Genomic DNA, 15,169 nt, shown 5'->3' on the forward strand with positions numbered 1-15,169 from the left:
CAGTACAATTATTTAAGATAGTGACCACTGTCCTTGGGAATCTACTTTTGAGCTATGTAATCTTTTGCAACATTTGTAATGCACTTCTGCAACTACTGCTTTGGTGACATTAATTCACTTTGCTATCAGTTCTTTATTTTTATGAGTAATTGTAGTTTAAATTGTTTAAATTATAGTTCGAATTTTTTCCATAATTATACTTCAAATTGTTTGCCAAATTACAAGAATTAAAGTAAATGACATATTTGATATAATTCGTACCAAATCCAGATAAACAAATAAAAACCAAGCATTCACCTATCTTACTTCAAGCTAACCCACATGATAAAGCAAATTATTACAAATAAAAAGCAAATTTTTTTCCCTCCATCTTTACCCATCATCTTCTTCTCCATCTGCAAAATCTTGTCATCCGCCATTGAAAGCTCATGCTTCAAGGTCGCAATCTCATCTTCAGCCAATCTCAGATCTTCACTCCTCGCATCAACTTTCATCTTCAATTCATGGATCACCTCTCTTGCTCTCTCAGAAAAAGCCGGCTCCGCCCATTGAAAGAAATTACAACTCCTACCTGGGTCTTTGTATCTGCTGCAGCCATAAAAACGCCGTCCTGGGTCAAGGGTTCCATCTTTCCAAGCTTCCCAACATGGGGCTACAATCCCACATCTGCACTTTATCCCGTGTTGTATCCCGCGTTTTGTGTTACAAGAACTGGAAGAACTCATCTTTCAGTGGAGTTGAATGGGTATGGTTCTGTGTATATATATCGGGTGTGTGTGTTTTAATATAGCCGTTGGGGTTGGGTTGGATCCTATTGGGGCGGGTTTGAATCGGTTCACTGGATTGGTCAGTCAGCAGCCAGCGTGTCATTTTTTAAACAGGTCAGCGCGCGCCAACTAAGCATTCCGTCAGTTCCGTTAAAGAAGTTAACGGCGATCACTTGATTGCAAGCTTTAATGAGAACTGTTAGTTGACTCCAAGCTTTTTCAGTTCAGTGACCCACTTGCAAGTTAGTTATGAGTTCAATTATGTTTAAGTCATTTAACCCAATTTCCATCCATTTTATCATCTTTCTTTTGTGCAGGTTTTTTTAGAGGAATGACCAGAATAGGGATCCTTATTTGCATCTTTGTCTTTATCATACAGATCTTTGTCATTTATTTATGTATCTGACAGAAAGTACTTGGCATTTGACAAATAGCAAGTGTCTGATTATCGCATCATCACTTGTTTTGGAGTAACTCTTTGCTCAGTGCTACTCTAGTTTGCCATCACACATCTATGAATCTGATATAATCAAAATTTTAAAATATTTTTTTTTAATAAGTCCTCAATTAGGTTGGTTTTAATGTAGTTATTTTTCTAATATTTTTATTTTATTATCCAATATTAATTTATTTATTATTCAAATTAATCTTTTTATTATATCATATTATTTCAATGTAGCGCTTAATACGTGATACATTTCATGAAATATGGATATTATATTTTAATATTGATAATAATTTTTCACATCAATAATGAAAATAGAAATACTTAAGTTTCATATGCAGATTTTTATATATATAATAAATTAAGCATAAGTTCTTTGTTAAATAATAATTTATAATTGTATAAAAGGATAATTCTTAAAAAGTTAATTCTCAACTTAATATATACAGGTGAAAGTCCAATATGACTTTTTTCCTCCAAACTTTGCCCAAAATAACTGTTTGCGGAAAGCATGTCCACAATGACGAGAGACATACGCATATGCCAATTGCGTGTATTACACTCGCATACAATAGATGTGAGGGTTCTGCTTTCATGTCTGCATGCGCATCTCGGAGTTGTGAGAGCATTTTTCTTCCTCAACTACACGCATAATAGCTATGCGTATATAACCAAACTAAAGTTAGAATACGCATTGATGTACTGCGTAGCTCTTTATACGCAACTTAACAATGCGTATGCCCCTTGATTCCACATCACTTCCAACTCACACAACCTTCTTCATTAACCCCAAATCACTTTGAGCCCAAAACATGATCCAAACCTTTTGGATGCTATTCAACTCCTACTCAGAGCAAGTCCAATGGTGGTGCTAAAGTAGGTGCTATTGCTATAATATAGCATCCAAGTAAAAAACTCAACTCCAATGGGATGCTATTTTTAGATGCAAAATAGCAAAATGCTATACTTGGTGCTAAATATAGAACCAAGTATAGATGGTGCTATAATTGTCACGTAAGCATGCAAGTGACAAAATGCATTAATAAAGTAATAGTTACAAATATAATTATGTACTTTAAGATCATGTGATTAGAATATAGCTTTGTTTGGATATGTTTAGTGCTATTTTGCATTTACCATTGGATCGTAAGTTCTATTTTATCATCAAAAACCACTTTTTGGTTTCAAATTATAACAATAGCTATGTTATATATGAGCCTTTATAATAGGACATACAAAGATGAAGTGAGTGAATTGTATATCTTAAAAAGACAGTAAAGATAAGGGAAGTAATAAAGCAGGTATACCATACACGCATATAGAATATACGTATACAACTGGTTATTTTGGACACCTACATTCTAAAAAAATGATATAATAATCATTTTCTCAATATATACGATACCAAACATGCATTATGATTTTATGCTTTCACATGATTTTGATTTTGAAAGAAAGGAAAAACCTACAAATTTATTAAAAAAAAATGAAAGAAAAACTCATTAATATTGTAAAATTCGAAAATCGAAATTAATTGGTTCAACTAACATTTAACATTAACCGGATTATCGGGTATGAATTGAAATAAGTACTCAAAACATAATGTGTTCGACTCTTCTTGGATCATATTAATCAAAAAACATTAATTGAATATATTAAATAATATAATAATATTTAATATATAAATTTTATTATATTAGTTCTGAAAAATATTTTGTAATTAATAGAATTTAAGAAATCGAATCCACATTGTATATTGCAATGATAAATCGGTCAAGTTTTAAATCGATGAAAAGAACACATGAAGTTATGACATAAGTTAAGAAATGAGGCAAACAGGCCTAAAACAAGGGTTGGCTGTGTGGGTAGCTGCAACTTAGGGGGAACATTAACACAATAATATTGACCCGGTTCGGTTCCTGTTAGAAACAACAAGAGCAGTAAACAAGAGAATTCAACAATTTTTGAATTTTGTGTCTTTCTGATTCATATGAAACCAAGATCATTGATAAGGGCTATTTGATCTAGGGCTTGTTCGTTTAGAATGAAAAGCATGGGTGTCAAACAAGTAATCAAGAATTTGGATGCCTTTCCTCGCGCTGAAGAACACTTGTTGCACAAGACCCAATCTGGCGCACTTGGTTTCTTCTTTTTTCCTTATTATTTTTTATTTTCTGCGCTTTTTTTCTCGATTTTATATCAATTTTGCAATTGCATTTGATGATATGCCTTGTGTGGTATGTATGTACACGATCGTGTCTAGTTGCAAACTTATTTACCCCCTGTGTTGCTAAACCGTAAAATGTATTTGTGTTTTTAGGGAATTTTGTATCTGTGAATTTATAAAATTATCGAATTATTTTGTGAGATTGCTATAATTCAATTCAATTTCACCCTGTAGATATATGCACATACATTTGTTTGGTTTGTTTGAATTTATACAACGTATTTGTGTTTTTAGGGAATCATGTATCTGTATTGTTTGAATTGATCAAAGTCATGAGTTTTGTAGTAGTTATGATATATATATAAGGAAGAAGCGCATTGTCCTTGAGTTCGCCCTATGTCTGCTCAAACTTTTTCCATTCTTTGATAAACTTTCTAACTTTAGAGCGGAGTTATGGCAGTTCAAGACTTGGTTTAACCTCAATTGTGGAGCAGAGTTGTGCAATTAAAAAAAATTATGGGAATGATATCATATTTTATCAGCTATAATATGGTAAATTGTAATTAAATTTAGTTTAAGTGCAGTTCCATGATTGTTCTTCTCTTGTTGGTGGTGACTTAAGCTTGCTCCTGAACAATTTGTGTTATTATTTCTGTTCATCTTTTTTTTAACTAATATTAATGATGTGACGAAGTTCTTTATTTCTGTATTTCATTGATTGATTTTTCTTATTAAGTTGGTAGTAACATTTACTTTGTTTCCCTTTTCTTTACTAGTATCCATTATTGGTTTGGTGATAATGTCCACCTTGTTCTTGCACGAGCTGAAGTATTATTTTACAACATACACAGTTCATCAGGTTTGTTTCTGTTATTTATCCCTGATGACACGAATTCTCTTCAGAACTATATACTGGATCTGCAACTTTAATTTTCTTCCTGATGCTGTTCATGTTCCTCTATAGTTTTTGCTTATTGATACTTATATGTCTGGGCAGATGGCTGTTGATTTGAAACGTGGGGAAAGTCTTCCCATCCATATTAATATAACATTCCCATCCTTGCCATGTCATGTTGTGAGTGTGGATGCTATCGATATGTCTGGAAAACATGAGGTGGATCTTGATACAAACATATGGAAAGTAAGGCATTAACTTATTTTTGTCATTTTACCCTCGTCCCAATCTCCCCAAATTTCTAGTTCTATCTCCGTTTTACATGAGAAATTATATCATTATAAATTTCATTGCTTGATTTACTATATTAGCAAAATGTTATTTTTTCATCTTTGCAAAGTTCAGTTTCAAATTTTATCAGTGTTCCTTTTATACATTTGTGATTTTGCTAACTAGTTGTGAGCTCTTGCAGCTTCGCTTAAATAGGGATGGTTATATAGTTGGCACCGAATATATTTCAGACCTCGTGGAAGAGGGGCATACAGCTCATGGTCATGGTAATTCCTTTAATGTGATTAAATCCGATAATTTCCATTCCATTATGCAATGGCAACCAGCTTATGATGATAGTTATTTTCGTGCTTTAGCATTTGGCTGCTGAAGTTCTTCTTTTACTGTAGTTAGTCCGGTTCAGGCACCAAATCCATTACATAGCCATTTCAGTATCAGTCTACCTGTGTATAATATGTTGTTGAGAATTTTAACACGTGCTTCTCTCATTGGAATCATTAAGTTTATCAAGTTGAAATTTATTTGTAGAAAGTAAAGCTACTTTTGTATAATCATTTGTGATGTATAATTCTCTTGAATTGTGTTTGACTAGATGAAGAAAAAGATCATCTGGAGGTGCAAAAATTGCATCTGCATGGTTTTGATCAAGAAGCTGAAGATACGGTTAAGAAGGTCAAACAAGCATTGGCTAATGGGGAAGGATGTCGAGTAAGAACTTTTACGGACACCACGTTGTGCGCATTTTTTCTTATATAAACTTTCCTATCTTTTCGCACTCTAAATATCTGTTCCTGTTTAAGCTAGGTTTACGGGACTTTAGATGTTCAAAGGGTTGCTGGAAACTTTCACATATCAGTTCATGGATTGAACATATTTGTTGCACAAATGGTCAGTTTTTCTGTGACTTCATTTATCAAACTTAATGCATTTGACAAAGATACATGATTATCTAATCATCTTGGCAGTTTTTAGACGTCTAGAAATCTTAGAGCTGCATTTGAGGGTAATGATACTTGCTTAAGATGGTGCCAGATGCACATGATGATTAGAGCAATTTTTCTATCTTCTTTTAATGTAGTATATGTAGCGCTTTTGCTTGTGGTTGGCAAAGCAAGCGTCACGCTGCAAGCATGTGATTTTGTTAATCTTCAGCGGAAAAGATAACAGTATGAACTCATGATTGTTCATCACAGTAAAACAAGTAGATGCTGAGGCCAACTTGCCAAAATTATAAACCTTCAAATTGCAATTTACTCAAAATACATGGTTCAGATCCTTCTATTTTTATCAGGAAAGCTTTCAAACTCGTCACCTGTTGCATCCTATACTTGTTGAACAGGAAAAATCTTAAAAATATACCATTAACAATACGTTTTACATAGAGATGTTTTTTGTTGGGAATGTATGTCTGTAGTAACTGTTGCCTGTTTAATTTCTCTTATACCTTTTACATTTTGCTATAGATTTTTGAAGGGGCTAATCATGTGAATGTAAGTCATACCATTCACGATTTATCGTTTGGGCCAAAATACCCTGGCATTCAAAACCCGCTTGATGGGACATCTCGAATTCTCCGTGGAGCAAGTGGAACCTTCAAGTATTATATTAAGGTTAATATAGTCTGTTATATTGTTTAAAATACTGGATCTTAACCCTTTTTCTATTAAGTTACCTGCACATTTATCCTCATAATTTATATTGTGTTATTTGAATTAATGGTCAGGCTCTAATTTATTACTTGCCACAACATATGATGTCTATATAGACTGGGATGAAGTTTCCTACTACCCATACTAGTTTATATGTTATAAATTATATGTGGTACACTGTTAGATATTAGAAGAATGTTTAGACTTTGTAATGTTCAGAGGTATAATATTATTGTCATAGTAAATTGTGTGTATATTATGCTTGCAAGTTTATTTCTTTATTTTAACTCGGACAATTTATGTGTTCTTAAAGTGAAGAATTGATTTTGGTACTTGCTTAAAGATTTCCAGAATAAGTTCCTGTCGTGAACATCTAGCAAGTTCGCTTAAGATATTTTTTTAACAGGTAGATTATTATAATCATTTAATGTGAGTAGTTTGATGGCATGTGAAATCAAGAATGGGTCTACACATGAATAAGATTTGTACGTGGTAGTTATATGAGTTTAAGCATCTACTTTGGATTCGTGAACTTGAGGAAAACTTAAATCAACAAGGATTTTTGGTTGGAGCCTGGATGGGCAAGAACAGATATTGTTTAGGAAATGACCACAATTACCTAGAATAACAGGTTACAGTAATCATCAAATGTTGATCACACTATCAGTCTATCACAGTAACTTTTTCTAAATAAATGACTAAAAAAAGCTTCCATGATTCATTACTAGCTATAATGACCAAGATGTTTACAACTCCTCCTATCAGCCTGCACTAAAAAATTTCGCCAGATATAAACTTTCCTTCTGTTTGGATATAATGACTTGCTTAAAGTGCGAAAACTTCCTTCCTCCAGAATTCAAGTTTAATGTTTTAGTATCCTTTTTCTGCTTAATATTCTCATATTTACTTTGTGTTAATAGATTGTTCCGACTGAATACAAGTATATCTCGAAAGAAGTTCTTCCAACAAATCAGTTCTCAGTTACAGAGTACTTTTCCCCTATGAAAGATTTTGACAGGACGTGGCCAGGTATTCTTATCAGGTCCATTATGTTTATGTCGCTTTTTCCTTTTAGTATAATAAATAACCATCTGCTGTTTTTGTTATTATTGTTCCAATGTATTTCAGCTGTGTACTTTTTATACGACTTGTCACCAATTACTGTGACCATCAAAGAAGAACGACGCAGTTTTCTTCACTTCATAACCAGGCTTTGTGCAGTTCTAGGGGGGACATTTGCTTTAACAGGTTATCCCTTTTAAATTGTCTATTACTTTTATAACAATGTTATTTTTTGAGCAATTTGTTGACAATATAGGAGGCAAACAAATGTCTTCAGCGGTTGCATATATCTTGTAAAAGCTATACTGGTGAAAGGTTTGAGAGTAGAAGTATGAAGCAAGAAATAGTAAATGAACTTTTGAAGTTCAGATTCATGTTCAAATATTTAATAAATGGTGCAGATGCAGTTTTAAACTGAAAACAAATTTTTTTTCGAGATTTTGCATATGAATGACTGATGGCCTTTGTAACAATTAAGTTATGTTGCAAGGTTGCGGGGGTGTAATATGCTCAGTGCTAAATTATCATTTATGTGCTTTGGGGTTCTTTTTGCATCTTTCTTTTGTAAACTTATTGAGTACATTTTTACTTGGCAGGAATGCTAGATCGTTGGATGTACAGACTTCTTGAAGTGTTAATGAAACCGAATGCTAGAAGTGTATTGAGATAAATGTGAAGATTTCCATGGAATAGCTATAAGGAACTTCTCCTGTAACAGAGATTCTGGAATATGTATGAAATTTAGCATCATAGCCATACCTACCAGCTACCCGTCAAGGTGCATGACATTAGATCATTTTGAGTAAATTTTGCCTATCTTGTTTGGTTTCCTTAATGTAATCAGAACAAGTTAATCACTTAGTCTGTTAGTCATAAGATGTAGTTCTCAGCAATGTAAGCATTACAATTTTGGAAACAGGATATTGTCTAACTGTGTAAGATGCCGGTTTAAGGTTGGATCACTTTCATTATAATGTGTAGATAGATGGATGGTAGAAACATCTGGTCATGTTTTTAAAAATAAAAAAACATTCATTATTTGTTTTACAAAATTTCTAAGAAACAAATTGTTGTGATAATTATAAAGGTTCAATATTGAGCCCCACTGGTCCTTGCCATAAACTATGGATACTCTGTGTTACATATTAAGTGCACGGACATAGAATATACAACACAGAATATACAACTTCAGTTTAATTTGAAGTGATGCCATCTAAGAGGCGAGATGATATCTAGGAGGTGGGTGATATCATTTTGCAGATACACGAGTGCACTTAAACTAATCTTAATACGACGGTTCAATATGTAGGAGTCTGTAAAGCAATAAAAGTAAGAAAGGATTGGACTTGCGTTGCATGGCAAAACTGATTATCCTTGTGATTATGTACGAATTCCTGACCTCTTTTGAGTACTGGTCTGTATGCCAGACGCCAATTACCACTTCTCTACCACTGGCTAGGGCAGTATAATGCACTTTTCTCCTGAAAGATACTTAGAAAACTATATTAGGGGTCAAATTTCGAAATTTTTCAGAAAATTTGTTCTGATGCATAAACTTTTTTTTCTGGGGTCCAAGTGCTAAATTTCAGTTAAAATATATATTAAATAATTGGACTTCCCACATAATTATAAGTTTATTGGGATCAATTAAACTCAGGCAGGCTAGTTTGTAGTTTCTTTAAAAAATATAGAAAGATTATTATCTACATGTTTTTTTCATACATTAAAGTGAATTTCAACTGGGAACTTTAAAATCTGTACTAGATAAGATTCTGCCAACAAAATGTAGAAGGCACACTGTAGTCCATTTCATACGGATCAATCTATACATTACAAGTTTACAACACTATAAATCCATGTATATCTTGGCTAAAATAGCTGACCAAATACCACTAGTATAGTACTTCTGAAAGCGTTGAACGTTTGTGCCAAAAATCAAGAATTACTGACCAAATCCGCATAGAAAAAAATGATGCCTGCTCTTGCTTGTTTTGGAAATTCATGACCACACCTTTTAAGGGGTTGAAATTTAGTATGCCCTGTGTTATCTGTACATTTCCGGGGTTATGCACTGTGTGCCAAAAGAGCGTTAGCTGCATAGTACCCTTGAGTTGCAACACTCAGGAGTTGTATCAGCAGTTGTTGTGGCTGTTTTTGATGCTGAAGATTATACTTGGGAGTGCTGGTGGTGGTAAATATGTTGATGTTGCTGTGGCTGGACAATACCATTAACATTTACGCCAGAAGGCTGTGTATTTCTACTTGCTTTCCATCGCAAGTACTCCACGAGAAGCGAATTAGTGCTGATTGAAATTCCAAATCCAGTAAACGATGAAAGCAGAACGGACAAAATTGCATTTACATTGAGCTGCACTTGGCAAAGACACACTGCTAAGCATAATCTTCCAACAGTCATTCAGAAAAATTGTTCAGAATTTAAAGCATAATTTTCCAACAGTCAATCGAAAACATTGTTTAAACATACATATTCTTACCACTGTATAAAAGATGTGAGCAAACAGGATGACAATTGCAAACTGAAATGAAGCATATGCCCATATATAACTCTTGCTCACTGCCACGGATACATGTCGTCAGATCCAATTATTCTAGCATAAATAAAAATGATAGCAAACTCTGTATATGCATAAAATGTGCTTTTTTTTAGGGATGACATTGCAAAATATACATGTTCCTTTTCTGTTTAGTTAGTCATCATCATCTTGGCAAAAAATAGGGTCAACCTGCCTCAATCAACTCATGCCAATGAACACAAATATAGTTTACCTTGTATATCTTAACTTTATGCAGGTACAACAAGTCAATAATCTTACCCATGGTAGAGGCTATCATCGATGAAACGAGGCCTAGGACACAGGAGAAAGGTAAGGAAATTGCAAGAGCACGAGGTCCCATATCAGTCACCTGTTTTATTTAGAGAAACTGATATAAATATAATTACAAGTGTGAAACCATAATATGTATATGTGTTGACAATTTATCAATATGTACTACAGTGATATTTAGCAGAAAATACAGATTCAGCAAACAATCTGAATGAAGCAATCTTCCATAAGCGACCCACTGATCATATAAGGATAGGGTGGTCACAAAGAGCACCCCTTATTTTAACAATGAATATAATCATGCAAGAAATGATTGTACTCTCCTATGAGAACAAAATAGCAAATACATATCCGCATTCAAAAGTGCAAGGAAATACCAGGAGCTGCTCCAGAAAGCAGAAATATGCAAGCATGCTGACCATGACAAGAATTGGTACATCTTGCCAGACTCTGTGAAGCAACAAAACATAAACTTGTAAGTATGTCACAATCACGTCAAGTGTTACTCCATCCGTCCCCCTCAATTGTTTACATTGGGGGACGGGGGCTCAGCACGCATTCTAATGCTATCATAAAATATAGTTTGATAAATTATTTTGAATTTTGTTTTCTTTTGAATAACTATTTACTATCTAAATTTTTATACAAAAAAGAAAATTTTCAAAAAAAAGGTTATGAAACTATGTTTTATATGCGCCTTAAAATGCGTTTCGAGCAATGCAAAAAAAGTGTAAAGAAATGCGAGGGACATAGGGAGTAATATTTAAATACACAAAAATTCAAATCAAGCTCTCGGCTCTCACTGATACTTGCTAGAATCTAATCCTGCAAAATTTAGGGACTTCAAAATCTTTAGGACACTTATTTATGTCTAACTTTCACTGTGGTGTCTTTAGACTGGCAATTAATGGAACCTTAAAAAAATTTTAATGCAAGAATAAGAAGTGCCTGAGAATTCATATAAACAAAATTCCCTCCGTTTCAAATTAGTAGTCCACTTTTGACTTTTTATGGTCAAATTGAGCTAACTTTGACTGGAAAGTGCAAATTGCTCTTTTATTATTTAAAAAATATTCAAAATACATTTCGAGGAAAATTATATATTCTTCTTATTGATATAATTTTTATAATGTTTTTTAAATAATATAATATATGTAAATTTCAGTCAAAGTTCGTTCAACTTGACTAGATAAAAGTCAAAGTGGACTAATAATTTGAAACGGAGCTAGTACATTATTTGACAAGAGGCAAGCTTTCTAGCGTATGAAGAAATGACAAATGTGAATCCAGATACAATTAACTGAGCTTAACTGGAAAGGAGAGAACATTATTATTCAGATTGCATCACTGTTTATCCGAAAAGAATGTACAGCAGAATAAATATGGCAAGTGGACTCACAATTTTTCATGGACACGAAGGCAAACTTATCCCCAATGGGTTTTCGAGTGAGAGGGGTATTAGAAGATAATGATCATGGTAAAAAGATTTTCGGAGAAGCGGTCACTTAACACCCTTGATAACTATGCATATGAAGTTTTATAAGCAATAGAAAGTTAACACCCTTTATAACTTTTACAATAAGCAATACAGAAAGATTCACCGTAAGTAGTAGTGACAAGACCTGACTTAATCGAAACCACATAGAAACAACCCATTTATTTTATAAGATAAGTGTTATTATCTGCCAATGACAAAGAAATTTAATGGATCACCAGGCTTGCAGATAAATTTTAATTGTTTGTCAAACTTGCCTGTAACGAGAGACTACCCTCTGCTGTACTATGGTAGGTGGCCTTCTAATAACAGTCTGTGGGTTTTGAATTTTTAATAAAGTTACTGGAAGGTTACGAACATCCTGCTTGCAAACATCACAGGTCTTGTTTCCTTTAATACTAAACCACTTAACAGCACAATCTCGGTGAGCAAGTGCAAGCTCTCCTTTACAGCTGCACTCTAACTTAAGAGTTTCACCTCCTTCCCCAAGCTCAACAAAACAAATTCGGCAAACTGCCTCTTCTTCAGGTATATCCTCAGCAGCATCTTCACTACCTAGATAGAAGTGCAGCATTTAGATAACACGGCATATCGTTCCTAAATAAATCCATCCCGAACCGGAAGTAACATTTTAGCATGCCACTTATTTATTTTTCTACGAAGTAGACATAGATACATGCATGCTGATGCAGGTAACTAGTGCCTGTACAAGACCGGTAAAAATACAGCAAACTGTAGTGCACCACTAGATTAGACTTTTCTTCAGTTGGATAGATTAACAACTATACTTTAGGCATGAATGCAGAGAGAATGAAATTACCCGTTTCTGTTTCTGATATGTCTATTGAAGTGCTATTAACCAAGGTAGACCGCGGGGTTGCTGGTATCACACGGATTAAACCACCCATAGAATCCATGCGTTTTAAGCTTCGAAGTTTAACATTAATAGGAACTGACAGGGAGCGCGTCATGTGATGCTGAAGGGAAAAACATCAAACAAAACTGATAAGAAAAGAAACAACGGAGGTATATGTGGAATTGTCATAATAAGCAAACAATTTCAAAATATTTTACAAGTAAGATAAAACACTCACAGAAGTTTTTGTAACATGATCCAGTTGCCTTTCCTGTATAGGGTCAATACCTGAATTCGAAATTGGTGTCACTGGTAAGGAATGAGCTGATTTTGTTGGCGTAGAGAACAGAACTTTGTTAAGAGAGCATGACCTCGAAGTAGTGGGCTTATCTGAAGGTGGAGTGTCTGGGACAATAAGAACAGCCTTTTCACCCTCCTGAACTGAGTTCTTTTCCTTGATAAGGCTCTTCTGAAAAACCAGATTTCTCATAGAAGGCCTAAGCTTGGTTGAATGTGGTCTGGGCGGCAATCCTGCTCTAGCCGAACCAGGACTTGGAATGTCTATCCTCGTAAAACTAGGCAATGCATTTTCTATAGACCTCATGGGGATTTCTAAGGACGAAAGATGAGGGCGCCTAGACTGTTGTTGCTGCTGAACCGACGTTAATACAGGTTCTTCTCCATCCCCATTCTGATTTAACCATCACATAGAAAATGTAGAAACCATAGTTAACTCTCAGTCAAATTCATCTCCTAACAAATATCTTACTAAGATACACTGACCAAAGAAAAAAAGCATACAGGAAAAATCAAGATTTCGACATCCAACCATTGCCTCGACACTAAACTAGACCCCGATTTTCGCAATTCACTAACAAGGGTAATATGTATGTACAAAATTTGGCATCAGTTCACTGCATCCACCCCCTCACTCTTAACAACATTTCATAAAAACAATTACCCCTTCTAAAGTGGTCAAACAAATTCAGCTACATATAAAGTGCATACATGTAACTATCTTTTCTCTCAACACAACCAAGAAAATCCAATATCATATCATATTTATACATACATATAAACATTCAGCAAGCAAAAGATACAGAATAGAAGATGACCTGGAGATGGGTTTGTTCAGACAGTTGATGGGTTTGTTCAGACACAACAGAGCTCTCCTCCATTCTCAAAGCACTGTTAATGAAAGCCCTAGACAATTAGTTGGGTTTTCAGACAATTAGTTTGGTATGTTAAGAATTAGTTAAAAATAAACATCACGAGTGTAGTGGTTCGGAGATGAGTCAGATTACAGTAGTGCAATTGGAAACAAGCAAGAGAAAAGCTTCTTTCTTGAAATTTGAGTTATTTTATTACTATATTTTTTCTTTTTAATGTAAAGCACATAAGAATAATCTACTTATTTTATATCTATAAAAAGGTACATAATTTGATCTTTTTCATGTGTTTGCACTATTTTCTTGTAAGGTGAAGACAGTTTGTGTATATTAAGTATTTACATACACTGCATCCCCGCCAACTTGTTCGATGTTGTCGGATTCTGATTCGTTTCGTTGTCTTCTGTTATTTATGTCCATGCCCCATGGCAAATAATGTGTTAACATTAACATATTTGTTTTATTCAAAAAAAAAAACATTTACATATTTGTTTATACAGTATGCGGCAATATAGAGATTATTGACAAAGAATAAAATAATTATTTATAATTTAAGCTAATAATTTAGATATGCATATTCTATATTAAATTTATACAAATAATTTAATATTTTACTTAAAAAAATAATTCTGATATTTCATCTATAAGTATAATTATACAAATTTTTAACATTTCATATCACAAAGATAAATTAAGTAAGTATTTATAAAATAATTCATTCTAAACTATGTGTAGATTTTTATTATTATATAACTTATTAGGAAAATATATATTTTATAACTTAAATCTCGAATTAAAGTGTTTAAACAAACATGTTCGCAATATGTTATTCTCTTATTTAGTAAAGTAAAATTGAATAATATATTTTTTTAATTATAATTTACTATGAGCATTTATAGAGATCAGCTAGGTTGAATGTATAAAATAATCTGCATGACATACAAAAATAATTTACTGAAATCTGTATAGAGATAAAGATGGTAAGCTCGTATACGTGTGTGTGATTAGGAGAATATAACACACAAGAATGTTAATTAGATTTGATCCCTAATCCTCTATGATCTACATCCTGGTCTCTGAACATGGTACGAGAATATATATATTCAACTACAATCTTTTCAACGATATGAATTACAATCTTGTCTAAGCAATTGATAAAATATGAATTACAATCTTGTCTAAGCGGGCTTGTCAGTATGAATACAATATTTTCAATGATAGACAAACATTGATAAAATATGAAATATATAATATTGATAATAATAATCTAATAATAAATATATAAATTTGACTAGATTGAATATTCGATTCGAAAATAATACCGACATAATCATCGTCGTCCCTCATATCATTTTCTGTTGAATTATTAAATGCCAAACTAGTGTGTAATATAACAGATTTTGTATTATTTCGGAGACAAGATATCAAAATAAATTACAACAAAAGACACAGTGTTGTAATTGTAAAATACCTCCAAGCAAACCAAGCTGTGAAATAACAATAAAATAATTAAGCTCTGATTAGTTT

The 15,169-nt window shown here is 33.3% G+C and overlaps 2 protein-coding genes across 2 annotated transcripts; one reads left to right on the top strand and one right to left on the bottom strand.

Moving 5' to 3' along the window:
- Positions 1 to 3,021: 3,021 nt before the first annotated feature.
- On the top strand, positions 3,022 to 8,250 carry LOC108210513 (uncharacterized). The gene is made up of 10 exons (XM_017381837.2): positions 3,022 to 3,353; positions 4,156 to 4,238; positions 4,377 to 4,520; positions 4,747 to 4,831; positions 5,158 to 5,273; positions 5,370 to 5,453; positions 6,029 to 6,175; positions 7,135 to 7,243; positions 7,343 to 7,462; positions 7,873 to 8,250. Exons 1-10 carry the CDS (start codon positions 3,257 to 3,259, stop codon positions 7,944 to 7,946), a joined length of 1,059 nt encoding a protein of 352 aa, XP_017237326.1. The 5' UTR covers positions 3,022 to 3,256; the 3' UTR covers positions 7,947 to 8,250.
- Positions 8,251 to 9,060: 810 nt separating this feature from the next.
- LOC108210647 (uncharacterized) lies at positions 9,061 to 13,787 on the bottom strand. The gene is made up of 8 exons (XM_017382024.2): positions 13,589 to 13,787; positions 12,712 to 13,164; positions 12,438 to 12,594; positions 11,875 to 12,172; positions 10,500 to 10,572; positions 10,111 to 10,201; positions 9,772 to 9,851; positions 9,061 to 9,644 (listed from the first exon to the last, which is right to left on the bottom strand). The coding sequence occupies exons 1-8, from the start codon at positions 13,649 to 13,651 to the stop codon at positions 9,444 to 9,446; spliced, it is 1,416 nt and encodes a 471-aa protein (XP_017237513.1). The 5' UTR covers positions 13,652 to 13,787; the 3' UTR covers positions 9,061 to 9,443.
- Positions 13,788 to 15,169: the final 1,382 nt, after the last annotated feature.

The sequence above is a fragment of the Daucus carota genome, chromosome 3 (genome assembly GCF_001625215.2).
Source record: "Daucus carota subsp. sativus chromosome 3, DH1 v3.0, whole genome shotgun sequence".
Taxonomy (NCBI): Eukaryota; Viridiplantae; Streptophyta; class Magnoliopsida; order Apiales; family Apiaceae; genus Daucus; species Daucus carota.

Bases quoted from the DNA above. Each gene is read 5' to 3' on its own strand.
- LOC108210513 (XM_017381837.2), top strand. From the start codon at position 3,257: ATGAAAAGCATGGGTGTCAAACAAGTAATCAAGAATTTGGATGCCTTT. The intron at 3,354-4,155 runs GTTTCTTCTTTT...TTTCTTTACTAG, and splicing joins GACCCAATCTGGCGCACTTG to TATCCATTATTGGTTTGGTG. The intron at 5,454-6,028 runs GTCAGTTTTTCT...ATTTTGCTATAG, and splicing joins ACATATTTGTTGCACAAATG to ATTTTTGAAGGGGCTAATCA.
- LOC108210647 (XM_017382024.2), bottom strand. From the start codon at position 13,651: ATGGAGGAGAGCTCTGTTGTGTCTGAACAAACCCATCAACTGTCTGAA. The intron at 13,165-13,588 runs GTCATCTTCTAT...TGGTTAAATCAG, and splicing joins CTGAACAAACCCATCTCCAG to AATGGGGATGGAGAAGAACC. The intron at 12,173-12,437 runs GTAATTTCATTC...ACTTCTATCTAG, and splicing joins CATATCAGAAACAGAAACGG to GTAGTGAAGATGCTGCTGAG.